At 40.4% G+C, this 19701-nt stretch overlaps 2 protein-coding genes across 2 annotated transcripts; one reads left to right on the top strand and one right to left on the bottom strand.

Moving 5' to 3' along the window:
- Positions 1–908: 908 nt before the first annotated feature.
- Positions 909–8235, bottom strand: lnp1 (leukemia NUP98 fusion partner 1; the record flags this gene model as incomplete). The annotated part of the gene is made up of 4 exons (XM_036539943.1): positions 909–1063; positions 1586–1675; positions 2072–2314; positions 8011–8235. Coding segments are annotated over 4 exons (702 nt in total), but the record flags the coding sequence as incomplete, so codon positions are not given.
- A 4301-nt stretch (positions 8236–12536) lies between these two features.
- On the top strand, positions 12537–19262 carry zrsr2 (zinc finger (CCCH type), RNA-binding motif and serine/arginine rich 2). The gene is made up of 11 exons (XM_036540857.1): positions 12537–12599; positions 12845–12924; positions 13291–13378; positions 13491–13599; positions 14108–14194; positions 14987–15025; positions 15584–15699; positions 16143–16356; positions 16674–16729; positions 17698–17807; positions 18073–19262. The coding sequence occupies exons 1-11, from the start codon at positions 12559–12561 to the stop codon at positions 19260–19262; spliced, it is 2130 nt and encodes a 709-aa protein (XP_036396750.1). The 5' UTR covers positions 12537–12558.
- Positions 19263–19701: the final 439 nt, after the last annotated feature.

The raw sequence follows: 19701 nt of genomic DNA, 5'->3' as shown, positions 1-19701 counted from the left end.
TTCAGCACTAAACTACTGCACCATGTCTCAGAAGACAATGCATTTTACAGTGATAAGATCCCTGTACTAACCAGAGGAAGGCAGGATATATCAGCATATACATATTTATTTTCTTTAATTTTCCAAGTCATTTTACAGTACATACTACTTAAAATAATGCCAGTTTCAAAAACAGTTTCATATTCCACTAGGCTAAGATCAAGGCCCTAAAACCAACTGAAACCTGTCCACAGGTTACAGAATGCATACCCCAACTGACAGCAACCTTTTAAAAGTAACAGAAACAGATTTACAAATGTTTAGAATTTCCCTTTGGTAATGGTTTTAGTACAAAAGTTTTTTAAATGTGTCCTTGGCCTGTACTGCAACAACAATACTAACAGCAAAGCTTCACAGCACAGTGTCACAGAAAATGTCTACGACCTACCATAAATAGAAAAACATGACCACAATCTATGACCGGAAGCAGGTGTTCTGTTTGAGAGCTAAAGCAGTAGCTACATAGTTGCTACAAAATGGCTAAGGTACAATTCATGCAAGCAGAGTACAGGAACTGATTGCTAAATATATAAAGCACAGCCAAATATTAGCAAGCAAATTTTGTTTCATAAATAGATTACTGACGGTCAATGACAAGTGTTGCCTAAATTGTAAAGGTTGAAAACATCAAAGGAGGTGAAGGCAGTGCTGTTGGTATGGCTGTTGTGCTTTGGTTTAGAGAACAGATCCTGTGATGTCCACACGTGAAGATGTTGAATATTTGGACATCTGTTGATTTGAATGACAGATACGAAAGCATCCAGATTCCGGACAGCCAATGAGATGAAGAGAGTTACACACACGTAAGTGTGTAGTATTAACTGCAGTATTAAATGTGACACCCTGTTGCTGTCATGTTTGGTCCTGCTTCGGGCTGACATCAGCGCTGTCTTCGTAGGGAGAGCTTCCGTCGGGGGTGGCGGTACTCTTGGTCCATACAGGATGGGACGTCTCCAGACTTATGACCTTCACATTCAGCCACTGTGATTCCGCTGTGGGGACGCCCTGTCTCTGACCTCCTTCCCTATGCACATTGACCAGATGAGAGGTAAATTAAATTAAGTTAAATTAGGTCTGAGACAAGCAGCCATGCAAACATACACATGTCTGACCTGGGCTGTAGATCTGTCATAACAGGTTCATGTCAGTGGCAGTGTGGCATAGTGGTAAGGAGCGGGACTCATAACTGAAAGGTTGCTAGTTTGATTTCCCCACTGGGGCACTACTGTTATACCCTTTGGCAATGTACTTTTAACCTCAGTAAATATTCAGCTATATAAATGGGTAAAATGTAAAAAATCTGTAACCTATTTAAGTCGCTCTGGATAAGAGCATCTGCTGAATGCCAATACTGTAATGTCATGCAGTGCCATGCATTCTGAAGATGATGACATGCATCAGCAGAAGAAAGTGATACTCTCTTCCTTTGTAAAACAAATAGGGGAAGGGCAGAGTGAGAAAGGGATGCAGATACAGCAGTTCCACAACACAGTGACACTGTGACACAGGTGAGCTGGGTTCTATGGCTTGGTGTTCTCAGCCTTACCTCTTTATGGAGCCGGTGTGTGCAGTTCTCTCGGGTTCCCGGGTTCCTCATGTCATCATGACAGATCAGACATAGGTCATCTGCATCACTCTGTGCACACAACACAGCACACCCATCAGGATCTTCCCCTCCACTGCATCAAGACTGATTTTCAAAAGGGTTTTCGTTTAGCACGCAGTACAATATTAACAGGGATTCAAAATTATGGAATGGCACCACCTCACAGGAGAGAAAAGAATGATATGCTAATGTTTATTCAGGTAAATAAAGAACAGGTAAATAAAGTATTTAAATGTAACAAATAATCCTAAATCCTTTGACAGTTTATTGATGCTGTAAGGCATTGCGGGTTAGAGGTGCAAACCGCGAGGGAAGGGAACCTGTAGCATGAGATGTCAACTCTGGACCCCTTTGGAAGCCTTAAAATGAATGCCTAACAAGGCATTTGCATTTGCTTCACAGATTCACAGGGGGTGCAGTACCCACCAGTGACATGACGTTACGGCAACGAAACCGCAGCCTCCTCTCAAAGGTTTCGGATAGTTCGTGGATGGTGGTGATGCGGCTGTTGAGGGTGGGGCTCCTCGTGTGGCTATTGTCGTCAGACGAGACACGACGGGCCTGGGGGTGTGGCCTGACCTCCGTCTTGTCCCGGGATTTGATAGGGGCACGCATGGGCACCATGGTGGCAGGGTGGAGAGGTTTCATCTTCATGGCATTAAGCTGGGACTAGGGGGAAGAAGGGAAAGTCACTTGACCACCCACAGGAGGCCCACAACCATAAATGTGCAACCACATATTTGCAGCTGTTGGTATGGTGACGGCCAGAAACTTGGCCATGTAGATTTTTGTTAGAATACACCTTGATCCTTCCAACAGTTCACAATGATAGTATATCTATTAAATAAATTATTTTCCACCATGAAAATATTTTTCACATTGAGATTAGGTTTAAAAGAACAATACAATTTTAATACAATAAAAGTTTTTTACAAAGCCAATTTATTACAAGGAGAATGGTTATCATTTTCTCGTTAAGCATAAATATGTAACTAATGCAGATGGTCCTATGGAGACCCATTGCTACCACAAAAAAATGAAAATCTTATAATGATGAGCTATTTTCTCATAATTGAGCCATTATTATGATATTAGGATACTTTCATAGAATGAAATAATAACTTAGCTGTAATTTTGAGGTTATAATGCAAAGAAAATATCAACACATTATTAATTTCTTTATTTGCTTTTCCGGTGATATAAATGTGCTTCCATAGGCAAGGGGCTTTTGCCGTAGCACCCTATATTTCCAAAAATACCAAACCAAGTCATGCATTAAAATGTTTCTCTGTTTTTCTCAGTAATTATGATAATATTCTTACAATGATTTATTATGACTGCTCCAGTAAGGTGATGCAACATTGTCACAAATCACTTTCATATTCATTGTATTATGTTGTCAAAATAAAATATTCATCCATTGCGAACAAGGGCAAAGCTATGTTATAACACAAATTGTGCAGTGTGCCAGTTATCTTGCCATGTGACACTAAAAGGGTTAATTTAACACTGCAATAAACGGGTGGCAAGTGGTTCTGGGAAAAAAGTGACATCAAAAGGGATTTGATTTGAAGCAATATTATGTGTGATCATTTTTTTATTCATCATTTTTTTATTAAACATGCAACTATTATCAAAAACATTCTGCTGCTCTGTGAAGTTTTGGTAATATTATCTGAGAAAAAAAGTGATTATGATACTTCTATCACTCATGTAAAATCATCCAAAACTACTACACTTAAAGAGAAATATTAAATCTGTTATGTACGTAATACATTATACTGTATCGTAAATATTCCTACCCTTGATGCATTGCGCTTTGAAATTGCCCCACTATTGTCCAGGCTAGCACACTCAGCTCAACTGTGCTGCTGAGCACAAATCATAACATAATACTCTGAACAATTGGCCACCAGCCTTTTTTCGACTGGCACAGTTTGGCATAGTGCCTTATTGACATTATGTCTCGTGCTCTCCCCTTTCATGAGGACTAACCTTCCCACAACCCCACTGTGACCTCACACCCACCCCTCCCCTCACAGAGGGCCAAAAAAAATCAGCCTGTAGGTCACGTTATCATAAAATCAATGAATTTATGGATTTGGCATACGAACAGGGACATTCATTTCCAGGCCGTGTCTGGTCTTTCACGTGCGTGTTACTGATGACGGATTTTAAAAATAATTGAAGTATGCATGGAAATAATGATAATTGACAATGATAATTTTAAGAAAATTGAAGACCACATGATAACGATGACAAATGAAGTAAACACTCTGGGGACAAATAACAGCCTGATCGCTGAAAGGGGAGCACACAGAATCACATCTGCACTCCAACAGTTACTGCAGCCTTGTGAGCTGTTACATCACTGGTACTTGATTTTGATATGTATATATACTTTCTTGCTTGTTTGTTACTACTGAGATGCCGTGCCTACTGTTTTTGGCTTGTGCTGGGATTTATGATTCACTCTTTTTAACTTAATATTTTTATTTTAACTTAAAATAAAAATATTTTATGCATTTTCCCCTGTATCTTATTATTTTGTTTCCTCTTAATTTTACCTGATGGTCCTATGCAGATTTGAAATGAAATTTTTAAGAGGACTGTATACTTTACATGTATCTCTTTTATTTCTAGAGAATCAGTTCATGTACATACGAAAATACACTTATATAGTGAAAGAGTACATAGTATAAAGTATAGTACTAACTATATTTTATAAATAGTATATCAGTCAGTGATATACTATACAATGAATCACTCAATCAAGGAGTAAGTCTTTCAAGTCCTGCTACAAGTGAGAGTAACAGAACTGTCAAAGAGAATGTCACTGAACATATTCATTGTCTTACTGCACACATACATTCAGCTGGTTAAAAATCATTATAATTGTGAACTGTTCTGGAAATACTCCATGATGTTGCTGCCACTGTTCTTGAGGCATAATCAGATAACTTATAAGGGCAGAATTCCGGGAGCCCATGTCAGCGCTTCGACCAGCTGGCCAATATTAATTAACAACAGCACGCTTCTGGCAAAGGAATCAATATGGACTAACAAAAGCATCTGAAAGATGTCTGCCAAAGCTGGGAACAGGATGACACACAGCAGCTGGTTAGATGACAAAGCACCTTTTTCAGTTACTGTTCTTTTTTGATTGAAAAATACAGCCTCAGTACCTACAAAATACATATGTATTTTATATGAATATATTTTCTCCCCTATATTCACTGAATATTTCAGTCACATTTTGCTAAGCTCACTTCATTTCACAGATGAAAAGCATATGGTAATCATCTAAATTGTACATATACTGGGACACAGAAAATACCCATCTCATTTTATGCAGTTTTTAGGCAGTTATTTTTCTATTTCTTCATACAGCACATGCTCACATACTGTATAACTGTGTAGCTCTCCTTAACAGGAGGACAACACATGATGTTATATAAATACAAAACAATATCAGTTATTCAATAATTCATGCTTCATCATTGATAATGTGACATCAAAATTGTCCCAGATCTCTTTTTAAAGCATACTGAAATGATAAACATCAGGTGCCAGATTTTCATTGTCCTTTGTATGGTATTTGTACTTTTTGTACTAAACATTAGTGATTATAAAAAGACAGTTCAGCCCCACTCACACTGCAGTTTTGTGTCTCTTATAATTAACAGCAAGGTTGGATTTGTCTTAATCTGTGTTCTAACCTTGCAGCCAATGGGAACACATGTACTGGTCATGGGGTGCACATATGCCATTGCCTTTCTCATCTTTTATTTTTTACTAGTTTATTGATGATTTCATAAATGTGTATATATGTTTGTGTGTGTGTGTGTGTGTGTGTGTGTGTGTGTGTGTGTGTGTGTGCGTGTGTGTGTGAATTATGTCCTGCTCTTTGTCGTCAACGCCCACCATTATTCCATAAATTGACCAAATTCTGCTGGGATACCATTCAATACAGGAAAAATTGACTCTTAGTATTCCAAAAGCAAAGATTCCAAAAATAAAAACAAAGATTTGTGCCTACATCATTCAAATTGCAAAATGGTGAGGGCCAAATCATAATGAAATATACTCATAATTTTTACATTGATTTATTTTTTTATTATCGTTTATTGTGCTCAGCGATTCAGCACTTCACTGTGGACTTTTAACTGTAATTTTTTTATATCGATACATTGCTGTCTGTAAATATTGTACATTTATTATTGTTTGTTATGCATGTCTAATGTGTAATGTTATGTGTACAGCAGCACTTCACTTGATTGTCCATCACAAATTTCACCCAATGGACAAAGAAGTTTACTGTCTCTTACCTTATTATCCATTTCAATGCAATGTTGTATTTCTGTTAATAAGATGACAGTACCCATTTCAGATCAAATTTTGCTCAATCTTCCTCCCCCTGTTGGCTAGTTATATAATGTAGGTTCTTCTCAAACTGAATTTAAATGTGGAGAGGGAGTTGATGGTATTACAGTTATATGGAATAATATAATTTATGCCCCATGTAATCCCAGTCATCAGATGATCCATATTAAGTCTGTGCACTGATATTGTTTAACTCCATGTACACATTCATTGAAATTTGTCTCTAGTCATCTTGTTCCTGATTCTTTCACATGCATCAGGAATTGCTTAATGCATTAAACATGTCGATATTTTAGGGTCAGATTACATTAATGTTTTGCAATATTATAAGAAACTGTTGTCCAACTGTTGTTGTTTTACATAAAGACTTCCATCGAATATACATTTAATCACAAAATGTGATTAGTTGCTGATTAGTATTTGATTAGCTTGTCTTACAGCCTATTTCATTTAACTATGAGTGATCATTTTAAAATGCTTATTTTATAATAAGTCCTGTTTTATGGTAATAATTAGCCTACTATTGCTTGCAGAGTTCATTTTGATTTCAGTATTTGACATTTGCACAGGTATTGGAGGAATCTGTGTGGTGGTAACATCATAATAAACATGCCCACATGACTGTACATAAGTGCAGGAGTCTGTCTATAAGCACTGGAGGTATGGTAGTCACACCAGAAAAATAGCAATTATTGCTGATAAACCATTTATTTGAAAACAGATGTGTAAATGATTGCTTTCATATATTAGTCAGTGGCTTTTATCATACTATAGTGAAAGTATACAATATATTTGCAATAGCAGGTGCCACATGTACATTTATAAAAGAAAGCACTGTGATTGTAATAATTACCATTTGTCATGTGTGAAAGTAATACTATTAAATTATTTATTATTTAAAATAAAATTTGCAAAAACTGCAGAAAACTTCAAGAACCAAAACCAAATTGTTCCTTTCTCTTTTCTTGTGGTACAAGAAAGTGTTACCTGTAAAGATGACTCCAGATGACAAATTGCACAACAGTTTATGGCCCATTACATTAATTTTTCTCAGATGTAGTTCTCTTTGGTCACTCTGTATTCATAAACAATCTGACTGTCAGTTTTGGGATACTTATGTTCTGGTGTTCTAATGAGGCTAACACTGTGCCCCAAATGTAGACATTTGATCCAGCCCAAGGGGTGGAGCACACATGAAAATAATTAGTTTATTTAGTCCTGATATTAGTTCTTCACAAAATTTTTGAGGTACAGTAAAAGGAAATAGCATTTCAAGTGGTATGTGTATTTTTAGGCTTTGGAGGCAAAACATGTTTTTCTACCCAGCATGGCATTTAGTATGGACACTGCATGCTATTGTGCTAACAGCTATTAGCTGGGTGGAAAACATGGCAACTACAATCCACTGTGTGCTCTTTAAAGTTTTGTGATAATTACCACAACTGGTAGATTGTTCACTGCAGAATAATGCATGGATCAGTAGTAATCGCATATGTTATAAATTTCCTTCAAGCACCATGTTTTTTTTTAGATTTTTGTTAGATTATTGGCAAAATGTTCCAGGCATATGGTAAGTAGTGCACATCATACTGTTTGAGATCATAATGTGTCAACATAATCAATAAATCATTTTGGATGTTTTTGTGGTGGTTGTTTTCCACTTTTGTGTTCTTTCTTATTTAGTAAGAAAGGTTAGAAAATCCTATTGAAATCCAATTGAATGAGACCTTAAAATGAAATTAATACGCAATGAAAGAGCAGCTCCTGAGATGTTTGTCATATGATTTTGAGAAACGCTTGACACATGTTCTCTTTTTTAGCTAATAATAGAATTGTTGCAAGTGATTGCTAAGGAACAAAAAAAGAATAAATACAAGCTATACTGTACCACTGACTTGATGTAGAAAGAATGGTCTATGCGATAGAGATCTTAGTGGCATTTTCCCTATCCTGAGAGTGGGCAGCTTAGAAAGGTGTCTTACCGGGCAGGGAAGTGAGGCTCGCCGGTCTGCAGGTGGGTGGGTCGGTCTCCGGAAACTTCGCCGCCTCTCTTTCGCCCGTTCCTGCTCTGCGTCGTGGCCCCAGTAGCTACTCATCCACTTGGTGAAGTTTCCATCGTCATCCTCATCATTGTCCACGATGAGGGCAGGATACAACCTGAGAGACAGCGTGAAGTCGGTGTAGAGGAGCTCTCTCAAGCTCCGGCTTCAATCACAGAAAGGACAGGCCCGAGCTGAGCTGGGATGGGCGGCGCTCTGGAATCTGAGGTCCCAACAGGAAATCCTGTTCTGCACTGAAGCTGTGTCAGTCTCAGTAGAGAAGAATAATTAGACCCCTCTGACTTGTTAGGGATATGCGATGGATTTGCTGCTTGAGCTAACCCAAAAATACACCATGAAGCTTTTCAGCAAAGTTTTTAAATAAGTGAATCCCCCTGCGTGCTATTTATGATTAGGGAGGGAGGGAGAGAGGGACGTATTGGAGCTGGAGTTGGGGCAGGGGGAGGAGTTTGTGTGCATGTAGGGGGGCGGGGGGTTTGCTTTTAATCTTTCCATTACAGATACTAGTGGAGCCAGTCCAGGCCTAGAGGGCAGTCACTATGCTGAAGCTCCAATTTTCCTATACTTTCCACTAGCTGAGCACATCAAACTTGTCAATAATCATGCAGTGATGTGACTCTCTCTCTCTCTATCTCTCTCTCTCTCTCTGTCGCTCTCGCTCTCTTACTCTCTTGCTGTCTTTTGCTTGAGGGCAGGAGTCTGTGCAGTGAGAGTCAGAGTGAGTGAGTACGGTATGTTGGGCTCAAAGTTGGAGCAGGGGAGGGGCATTGATGTAGGCCTCAATTGATGTGGCACAACTCAACCAGCAGCGCCCATACTGATAAAAATGATCAGTGTAACTCTTAAGAATGGACTTAAGCCTTGAAAGTTTACTGTGCAAGTGAAAAAAGTAACAACTTCAAGCACAGGTATTTGAGATATATTAGCAGGATAGAGAAATATGCAAGAATTTCCTATTTTATAAAACAGAACAGTGTATGAGGCTATTCAAGGCTCACACACTCACAAAGGAATTCATAGTGTTAGTAGTGTGAATTAAAATGTTTCATCACACTAAAAATTTTCAAAAAATTCTATAACTATGTATCTACTAACCCTAATAAAATCAATTGTCTAGATATTTTAGCAATGGTGAGCTTTTGACAGTGATAGCCCTCTGCAATGTATTTTTAGCAACCTTGGCAACTTTTGCACTTTGAGACCTGTGTCAAATACCGACCCACAATTCTGTGTTAAAATCATCATAGTAGTCCAATAACATAAACAAGTGTTTATGATGAAAAGTGATACTGAGTGTAATAGTTGACACCTTGAGCTACAATCATTATGATGGAGGGTTTGACACATGCTGGTTATCTTTCAGTAGTAAGAACTGTAAATGAAGAATAAGGCATTTTAACCTGTTGGACTTTAACTCTTCTCTCACGACTGAATATAATTCTAGCAATTCCTTGTTGACCTCTTTGCCAATGACATATGCCCTAAAATTGCCCAGGATGATGAGCCATCTTCAACTGGACAGTTCTAGAGCACAGACATGGCCCTCTGGCCTTGTCTCCTGTCCTGCTCTAGTTGATAACAAAACAGGACAATGGCCTAGTACAGTATGACATTAGTCATGTAAATGAAATACAGTTTTATTGACTATGACCTGTGTCCGCCAGCTGGATGTCTGAGGCTACACAAATAGAGCAGCAGCGAGAGGAGAGAATAAACTATTGCGTTCCAGTCTGAATGCTCACATGCTGTCTGTTTCTAGAGCCAAGGCAGATCGGAAAGAACAAATCAGACCATCAATGGCCAGAAGGGTCCTCTGCAGACTCTGGTCAACACAAAGCTGTTTCCAGCTTAATACAGTTGATACAGCTGATGTCACGAGAGGGCAAAGTAAAGCATCACGCTCAGGAAAAAGGAGGGGCTTGGCGTGGCTGTTTATGTCTCATTGAGAAATCATATGGACAGCTGGGATTAATGGGTGGTATAGGGATCTCAGTGTGTTCCTTCCAACACAATAACCAGTGCAGATGCAAGACAACAGTGTAAAACTCCTAACTTCTAGGTAGCCTTCCCATGATTCCACAATGTTATGAATGGCGAGGTGGGATTGAACGCCTGGACTATCTATTCAGACTTTTAAACAGCCCAACAGATAGTAGTGTGGGGCACAGTGTAAACTATGTTAATGGAGATTTCCTTCAGTGGATGGTAATTACTGGAATGGCAGGTGTTCCAGGATGCTATGTGACACATTTGTAGCACACTACCATGCAAATGCAACACTGGGAATTAAGCATTTCTCAGGGTTTCTTACAAGCTCATTTAAACATACAGAATTCAGATACACCTTTTTACAACTGAGAAAATAAGGTCACAGACCTGGTGGTTTTCTTTCCTTAGAAGTGCAGTGCATCGAGTATGATATATATGGTGCCTATTGTACAAAGAAAAAGTATGGACCATATAACCTTGTGAATTATTTCATTTCATCATACATACACATGCACATATAATTATACACATATACATGTATACTGTACACCTTTGATTCAGTGATGTAAAAATTTCAGATGAAACAAATTAACCACATAATATAACTGAGCACAGAGCCAACAGAAGCAAAGAATATTAAAACTGTGGTAGATATAGCAGAAAACATCATCGATCATTTCACAGTTTGAGTCTAATGGGGTCAATACATACCAGCCCTCCAGCCAGGACAGAGTCATATCCTAACTCCCTCCCACAGTTCAGTGGGACAACCAGCTGTTATCAGCTATGACAGAGGGACAGGCCGACTGAGTCCTGACCAAAGGAGTCAGTGAAGGATAAACAAAGTCATATGAAGACGGTACCACTCTCTGCAGGCTATTAAATATGCACCCTTCAAAAAAACAGGCATCTCAGACTTATCATTATTGTATCTGACAACTAAATCAATTGTATTTCATTTTCCCGCTTAAAGCCACATTTGACCTCTAAACCATGGTGTACAGTGCCATTATTGTTAGCCCTGTCTACCACGTTGTATAGTATACTAGCAAGTTCATTGTTTGAAAAAATTATCAAGGACAGACTGAGCTAGAAAACCAAACCAGAAATGGACCAGGTCATACCAGGTGTCTCACTGCAACAGTCTTGATTCATGAGCCCATCACAGCCTAGGCAGAGAGGGGAGTATTGTGTTTTCTGTGGTACAATGAAATCTTAGAAATGGAAAAATTCCCCTGCGCTTGTGCTGTAAGTAGCTTCACTGTTTCAGTGCTGATGATGACTTTCCTCAGAGATCAGGGTGAGAAAGAATGCACACTGTGGAATAAGACCCTCGCTTTGCATTACAGATTACGAGGCCACAGCAACTCTTTTTGATCCTAGTGTATGAGGGAAGCAGCCCTGAGGCCCAGATTGGCTGGTTGCGCCCAACCACTCACCCTCCCAAACCAACAGGCAGGCACACAGAAACATGACTCAGTTTAAACTGAAACAATGTAATGAAAACAGGATACCCAGTTTTTATTAGTTATTATAAAGTATGATCTGGTACCAGGCATGGCCACAATATTGAGAGATAATTGGATAAAATATGCACTAAAAGAATGATGAATGGACCACTGGCCAGTTTTATTCCTCTTCACAGAATCAAACAGAACACTAAAAATTAATAATCTTACAAACCAAACAGCAGTCTCTCACTGTCTCTTCTGTCTGAAAGGTGTGGAGATACGACTTTATACAGGCCCACTGATAAGGCAGCAAACAGCAGTGCAGTGATTGGTGACATCAGGAGAGTTACCAAAGGGTCTGCTTGCATATTACATTTTACTTGTTTTAATTACAGGGTCTCAAACATTGAACTGTTAACTAATTTTACACTAAAACCTTGATATCCTGATACAATAATTTTCCAACATGAATCTATACAGCTAATATGCTGACGTATTTTACATCCAGTTGTTGATGTGTTTGATCTGTAGGATGTAAAAATGATGGCACTCATTAATGATAAAGTTAAATAATTGGAAATAATTAAATAATGTTATTTAAAACAGGTTATGAGATTTCGCTTATTAAAACGTTGAAACAGAATTGACGATTGAAATAAAGAGAACTTAATGTACGGTGACATATTTTTCTTCTAAATGACACAGAAATTGAAAACAAAATAGTGTTTAATGAAACGAAACCTGGAGTTGAAATGAGTTTCTAAGGACGAACAAGACAAAGATCACAAGCAAAGCCATTTGAAAAAAATGGCACTGTCAATGCCTGCTGTGCTCTTTTGTGCGTGAGTCGTCTAGTTGAAAGCTTGCAACACGAAATTGCTGTAAATTCATATTTTCAGCGGGGATTGGTTTCGATACTGTTTTTCCAAAACGACCAAGGCTTCACCACTCCAGTACAGTAGATGGCGATGTGCAACTTTCAACGGGGTTAAACCACCCATACAACACCCGAAGAAGACCGCAAATCAAAATGGCGAACGCTGTTGCAATGGGGGGAAATTCAACATTGAGGTATGCACAAATTAGGTTGAAAATTAACGTTGTCAGATCACATTTTTTTCCACATAGATGAAACATAAACGGCCACTGTTGACTGCTCTAGTATGATACGGAACTAAATTAAGTCAGTAGCCAGCAAGCAGGGTTTGGCGCCCTTCAAAGTCGTACCTAGACTAACTGCTGTTAGCTAGCTCACATTGGCCATTGCGTTGTATTTTGTTCAAGTTCTTAAAACTCAGTACTTGTTTTCTTTTCAGCCACAAACAGCGGCGCGCTGCATTTAAGAAAGAACGGAGAAAAAGAAAACGTCAAGCCCTTGCAAAACTCAGAGATTCGGGTAACTTTGCTCTTCCATAGCAGCTAGCTGATTAGCGAACTGTGTTCTCTTGCTACAGAGGTGTCACACGTACACTTAAACCACATTTGAGGTCCAACCTGAGAACGCTCGATGAATCCGCTTCCCAAGCATGTTTAAAATGAAATAAGCGTGGGGAAGTGTCGCAAAGAGTAGAATGTGACCATAAACAGAAATTGTTAGTGAAACTTGCAAGGAAAATTCTCTCAGCAGTAGACCAGCCATACAATATTCCATATCATCGCTGACACTAGGGTACCATAAAATAAGGAAAATGACCACTGCATGCTTTGTGGTCTTGATTTTTAAATGTGTATTATGAAATATAAATGTTTGTACAATTACCAGAAGAGGACAGAGAGAACCATGTATCAGAAGATGGTGATGGTGGTGATAGTGATGAGGAAGAGGAGGAGAGGAAGACTGAGGAGGAAAGGTATGTAACCTGAAAACTTTTTCACAGACTGTGGTCATCCACTCTGGTTCATGCATCTTGTGAAAGCCAGTACGTAAGAGTCTGCATTTTAACAATGTTTTATCTCATTCAGACAGCGCCTTCACCTGGAGTGGCTGGAGCGGGAGCAAATCGCTCAGGAGGAATTCAAGCTGAAAATGGAGAGAGAGGAGGCAGCACGAAAGAAGAAAGAGGAGGAGGAGGTTAAGTGCTTTGCTTTATGGAGTGGTCTTATCTAAAGTCTGCAGAAGAAGATAGAAATACTCAAGAGTCCAAGGTTTGGTGACAAGAGTTACCTGTGTTGTACAAGTCTTGGTCTATTTTTTATATATAACATACTGTATATTGTCTGTGTGTGTAAACAAGCAAAAACAGCCATTTCTCAAACACTGGAACTACTATGGTGGATTCAATTTTTAGTACCCTTTTGCCATCTAGTGGTAAATAAAGGCATAGTAGGTATTTGAAGGGGGGTCTGTCCATGAGTGAGGGGAGGACACTACAATAATGAGGGACGATTTGTCACAGCCAAAACAATATGCTTAGCTCTGTATATAGTTGTTTTCTTTTTTTTAATTAGTTGGAACTACATTTTCACGACCATTTGTTCTTGTCATCTGTTTTTGTAGGGCTGCGGATTTATTTTTCAGCCACCTTGCAGTATCTGACCGAATGATTTAACCTTTGACATGTTTCTTTGTTCTTCTACAGAAAAGAATAAAGGAGGAATGGGAGGAGCAGCAGAGAAAAGAGCAGGAAGAGAGGGAGCAGAAGCAGCAGGAGAAGATTGACAGAGAGGTGATCTGTGCATTTGGAGGATAGAGATAATGAGCGACATATCCTCTTTCAGTTGAGATGCCCAACCCAACACAGTAGCGCTTTTCCTCTGCACTTTCCCCTGTAAACCTAAATCTGAAAAAATCCAAAAGGTGTATCTGGAATCCCACGTCCATACTAAAGGATTCTCAATGTGTGTTTAAACCCCCAAAAAATACATACCTGTACATGACACCTAGGAGTGTATTAACAGACCTAAGAGCACTTTCTGGACTGTCATAAGAACAGTTCTTAGAGTTTAGGTTGAGTGTGTTTTATGTGGTTGGTAACAGTTGAACCATGGTGTCATTTAACCTCATTGTCCAAAAGTAACTTTTGAACCATACTGTCAAAGATTGTGTTTTGTCTTTTATCTGGCGTTTTATCCATCCATGCTCTTCCTTAACTAAGATGTACACAAAGAGTGACAATCCTGCAGGTACCTGCTGCCACATGTGGAGAATGTATCTTTTTTGTGTGGGTTGTTGGAACAAAACTGAACACAAAATCCAGACAGAAATAACACTGAATAGAAATGTTTCTACCCTCTGTGTTTAAAATGCCTGTTTCTTTTAAAACATGTCTCCCACTAAAAATATCCTGTTCATTTGAGCAGTTATGACTGGACAGTTCACTGTACAGTCAGCCCAAACTCAGCATTTGAAAAAGTGTTATATTTTGTGCCTGTCAACTCTCTGTTCTTAACAAACGGTAACAGATATCTGCTAGCCCACTGCAGGCTTTTCACCAGCCCTGTGTTTGCACCATTTGTAGGAAGCAGTACAGAAAATGTTGGACCAAGCTGAAAGCCAGGTATGTATAAGCCAGAGCAGATATTCACTGGGTAAAACTCCACTAAACATGAAAGGAGGAAAAAACTGAAATGCCCCCTTCTCTTCACAGGAAATACTAGAATGAATATCTGGGCCAGAATTTCAAATGCCAGAATGAATTTCAGTTGAAACAGTGGTATGAGAGACAAATTCCCAACCTTTGGCAGCTCATACAGCACCATTTTACATATGTTGCCTTATAAACACTGCCATTTTGTAATCCTGTCATTATCATCAGTAAAATTGTATATTAGAGAATTTTTAAGGATTTATGAATCTAAGGCCGTCCATCGTTTTGTGCCAGTTCTTTGATTTGTGTGACCGGTCGGGGACCGTGTTCTTGGTTAGGTGACCTTAGATTAAATTGCAGTATAAAAGCTTACTGACTTAAGTACCATGAGCAGTCTTGATCCCAGCAGATTTGAAACCACTGGGATTATTAAATCACCCAGAGTAGTAGATAATCTATAGTGTGTCATGTGAGATAAATCTAAATGATGGAAATAAATGCCTGACCTTTGCATTTTCCTTCTGCTAGCTTGAGAATAGTGGTCCATGGAAAAACCCTGAGGCCCCAGAGGATTATGGGACAGAGAAAGACAGGGCAAACTGCCCTTTCTTCCTCAAAACTGGATCCTGCAGATTTGGGGACAGGTAGGAGGCTGGAATTCAGCAAAGATCTTGTACTCTGTGTTAGCACACTGTATATCAAAGAATATAGTCCACAGTTTGGCAGGGTGACAGTGTTATGTATGTATGGTTAAGGGGCTAAATATGTATACAATGTCAGAGACTGGGGCACTGCTGCTCTGCCTTTAAGATGCTTAATTTCTGTCGCTCTAGTGAATAAATGGATGATGGTGTAAGTGGATAATACTAAATATGTATGCTGAATAAGGGGATCTCAGCAAATAATGATTCATAAGTTTTCACAGTCATTGATTGATTTTTCATTATAATCACATTACAATTCATTGCATTGTTATGACTTGATTTTTGATAGATAAAATGTAGTGTCATGTTCCAGTTTTTTTTTGTGGATCATGTTACACTGAGCTGGTCCACCTCTGTTTTTGGTGCTTTCTCTCTCTGTTCAGGTGCTCCCGTAAGCACGTCCACCCCACCTCCAGTAGCACGCTGATGGTCCGCGGGATGTTTGTGACCTTCAGCATGGAGCAGAGCCGGCGCGACGACTACGACACAGACGCCAGCCTGGAGTACAGCGAGGAGGAGGTGCACCAGCAGTTCCTGGACTTCTACCAAGATGTGCTACCAGAGTTCAGGAGTGTAGGGAAGGTGGTGCAGTTCAAGGTAACTTCACCAGGCGTTGTTGGAGGAGATAATATGAAACTGAGAGCTATGTAGGCTCATAAAATGCATGGCTGTGAACAATATTTGATACGCTCTGATTTCCTTAGGGAAGCAATTTCATAAAGAATTTAGAAATTGTTTCTAAATATTGAGGCAATTTGTGTCTATAATTACCTTAACAATTGGGAACCGTACTTGTAATTTTATTAGTGTTTGGAATGAAGGTGTGACAAGCTGTCTCACTGATAAAGATGCATTCTCTTCACAGGCTTAGATAAAGAGAATATTCTCATTTACAGTGGTGCTTTGTCCCCCAGGTTAGCTGCAACTTTGAGCCTCACTTGAGGGGAAATGTATACGTCCAGTATGAAACGTAAGTTGACTTCTCCTGTTACCTGTTATTGTTGACCACTTAGCCATACTTTGTTTTTTACTCATCTGAAACTGAGTGGTTGTACCACAGGTTAGAATTAATTGACCAAACTTGCTTTTCCTTGGAGCCCTGGAGAAATTCACACTTGACATTGAAAAGTGTGAAGTATTCAAGCAAGATCAAAAGGCGAAGACTTTGATGCAGTATAGAAGTGACATTAACAGTTTGCGCTATGATGGTGGCTTTTACAGTGCTAGTTTTCAATGAAATGTGAGTGCTGATGCTTAATTACTGCTTAATTTAAGGTATGCTATGTATTTTTCATGCTTTACACACATTGTTTTTTAGTAGTTAATTTTATTAGGCTAGTTATCCCTTGTTTCTGAAGTCCTGGAATGTTTCCCTACAAATACATGTTATTTACAATGGGAATTTCTGGTGAGAGAGTGACCGTGGAACACAGATAGATATATTGGTATACAGCTAAGGTGTCACTGTTTTGACCATAATGATATGAGGTCTGACCTTTTGGTAATGTGTTAGTGTCCCTGCATTGTGGATTGAGCAACTCCAGCAAATTTCCAGCTCCAGTAAATAAGCTCGCTGGTTCCTCGAAAGCACCACTCCCCATGCTGGTGTTCGCATGTGCAGACGTGCCTACATGCCTCAGAAACACAAGAATGCATCAAGGGGGGAGCAAACCTGCTTGTCAGGCATGTGAAACTTGCCCCAGTGTTTTAATTTTCAGTGCCCATTAACTAGATATCAGCCTGTCTGTTTCTCATCAGTCTATATGTTACTAGTGTCTGCATTGGCAAGAAGAAAACATATGACAACCAATAACCTTAGAAACATCTGAGATTTATTAACCTGATGGGGCTGGTTCTGTGCCGTTTCCATACATCCCACACTGCTGTGACTGACTGACAGGGCTAGTTTCTCTGAAGGTGAACTCTGTATTTCTACAGGGAGCAGCAGTGCAGAGAGGCCTTCATAACATTTAATGGTCGATGGTACGCAGGGAGACAGCTTCAGTGCGAGTTCTCCCCTGTCACCAGGTGGAAGACTGCAATATGTGGTAAGTAGGTCAAAAAGTGGTAGAAAAAACTGTACATAAAGTTGGAAGATTCATTTACTCCAGTACTGACTTTGCACTTCTGAAAGTGAGTGATGTAGTGTTCAGATTTTGGCCAGCTCAGCAGCTTGCTTATGTCGATACTCTCTGCTGCTTTTACATTGCTATTCTGAATGTGTACATTATGACATTATAAATGAATAATGCACGTTTTTAGCCATCTTATTTTCCACTTTCTGTTGGCAAACCTCATCTCTCTCTCTATCAGGGCTATATGACAGGAAGAAGTGTCCCAAAGGGAAGCACTGTAACTTCCTGCATGTGTACAGAAACCCCGGCGGGGAGTTCTGGGAGGCTGACCGGGACCTGCATTTGTCCCCTGATCGGGGCGGTACTTTCAGAGGCCAGTATTCAGAGTGCTACTCGGAGCGCAGAGACTGGTCCCAGAGGCACCGCAGCTACAGTCCACAGGCTGTCCAGGGGAGGCGAAGGGTGAGGAGGAGCCGGAGCCGGGAAAGGAGGAGCAGGGAAAGGAGGAGCCGGAGCCGGGAAAGGAGGCGCCGGAGCCGGGAGAGGCGGAGCCGGAGCTGGGAAAGGAAGAGCCGGAGCCAGGAGAGGCGGAGCCGTGAGAGGAGGAGCCGGAGCCAGGATAGGCGGAGCCGGAGCCGGGAAAGGAGGAGCCGGAGCCAGGAGAGGCGGAGCCGTGAGAAGAGGAGCCGGAGCCGGGAGAGGAGGAGCCGGAGCCGTGAGAGGAGGAGCCGGAGTCGGGAGAGGCGGAGCCGGAGCCGAGAAAGGAGGAGTCGGAGCCAGAGCAGAGAGGGCAGGAGGCAGGTCAGTGTCCAAGGAAAGAGATCTGGGTACAGGGAGAGGCAGAGGTCAAGAGGCAGGAGTCATTCCCCATCCAGGAACAGGGATGGAGGTCGAGATGGAGAGAGCAAAGGAAGGAGTAGATCACCCAGGGAGGTGAAAGAGAGATCTTCAAGGAGGTCACAGACCCCCAGAAGAAAAGGGGGATCAAGAAACAAAGAACCTTCTAACAAAAGGCGCAGGAGGAGTGAGACAAACAGCCCAAAGAAGCAGGACAAAACAGCAAACGCCTCCGACAGCAGCCCTGCTCACCACCATCACAAGCACTCCAAAAAGAAGAAGAAGAAAGCCAAGAAAAAGAAGAGCAAGAGCAAGAGGAGTAAATCGCCCAGCAGTTGTTTGTCAGGAGATTCAAGTAAAGAATCTGCAGAAGAGGCAGAGGGAAACCGGTCTCCTAGCCCTGAGAGTGCAGACAACACACAGACCTGCCAGGGGAACCTCACACCACCGGCACCGCACCTCCGTCAGGACCCCCCTCAGGAGACAGTGCAGCCACAGCCCCAGGAGACGACGGATACATCAGCAGAGGCAGGGACACAGTGGGCAGAGGCAAGCGTGGAGCAGAACAACACTGCTGACCCTGAACATTAATTCATCTTTGCTGTCAATGCTCTGCATCACAATCCTGTTGTAAACCAAGTCCAACTTGGGTTAAATGCTTCTAAATATGTGTAAATAAACGTTGTTTTTTGTTTTTTTTAAAGTTATGAATGCTTTAGAGCATTTTTGTGTTGATGAATTTCTTATTATTCATGAGAACTATGTTCCAAAAAATTGCCTTGATTATGAAGGCAGTGAATACTATGTTTTTTTAATGCACTGCACAGGAGACTCATTAAGGCCGTTGTCTGCCCGCTAACTGCATTGAGCCGCTTGCAAGTTTATCAAGTAATTTAACTTTGGCAGAGTCATCACTTTCTTACAGGCTTTAGTCCACTCTGCCCGTGCAGTTGCTTGTACTTCTCTAAGGCACTGTGAGTGAGGCACGCAGTAAACTTGTTAAAAAATAAGATTGGTTCGATGTCAGGAC

This window comes from Megalops cyprinoides, chromosome 11, assembly GCF_013368585.1.
Source record: "Megalops cyprinoides isolate fMegCyp1 chromosome 11, fMegCyp1.pri, whole genome shotgun sequence".
In the NCBI taxonomy this organism is placed as follows: Eukaryota; Metazoa; Chordata; class Actinopteri; order Elopiformes; family Megalopidae; genus Megalops; species Megalops cyprinoides.
Note: the sequence above shows the minus strand (reverse complement) of the source record. Positions and strands in the feature narration are given on the sequence as shown.

Excerpts from the sequence above, each read along its gene's own strand:
- zrsr2 (XM_036540857.1), top strand. The coding sequence starts at position 12,559 with ATGGCGAACGCTGTTGCAATGGGGGGAAATTCAACATTGAG. Across the intron at positions 13,379-13,490 it reads AGGAAGACTGAGGAGGAAAG|ACAGCGCCTTCACCTGGAGT; the intron begins GTATGTAACCTG and ends TATCTCATTCAG. Across the intron at positions 16,357-16,673 it reads GGAAGGTGGTGCAGTTCAAG|GTTAGCTGCAACTTTGAGCC; the intron begins GTAACTTCACCA and ends TTTGTCCCCCAG.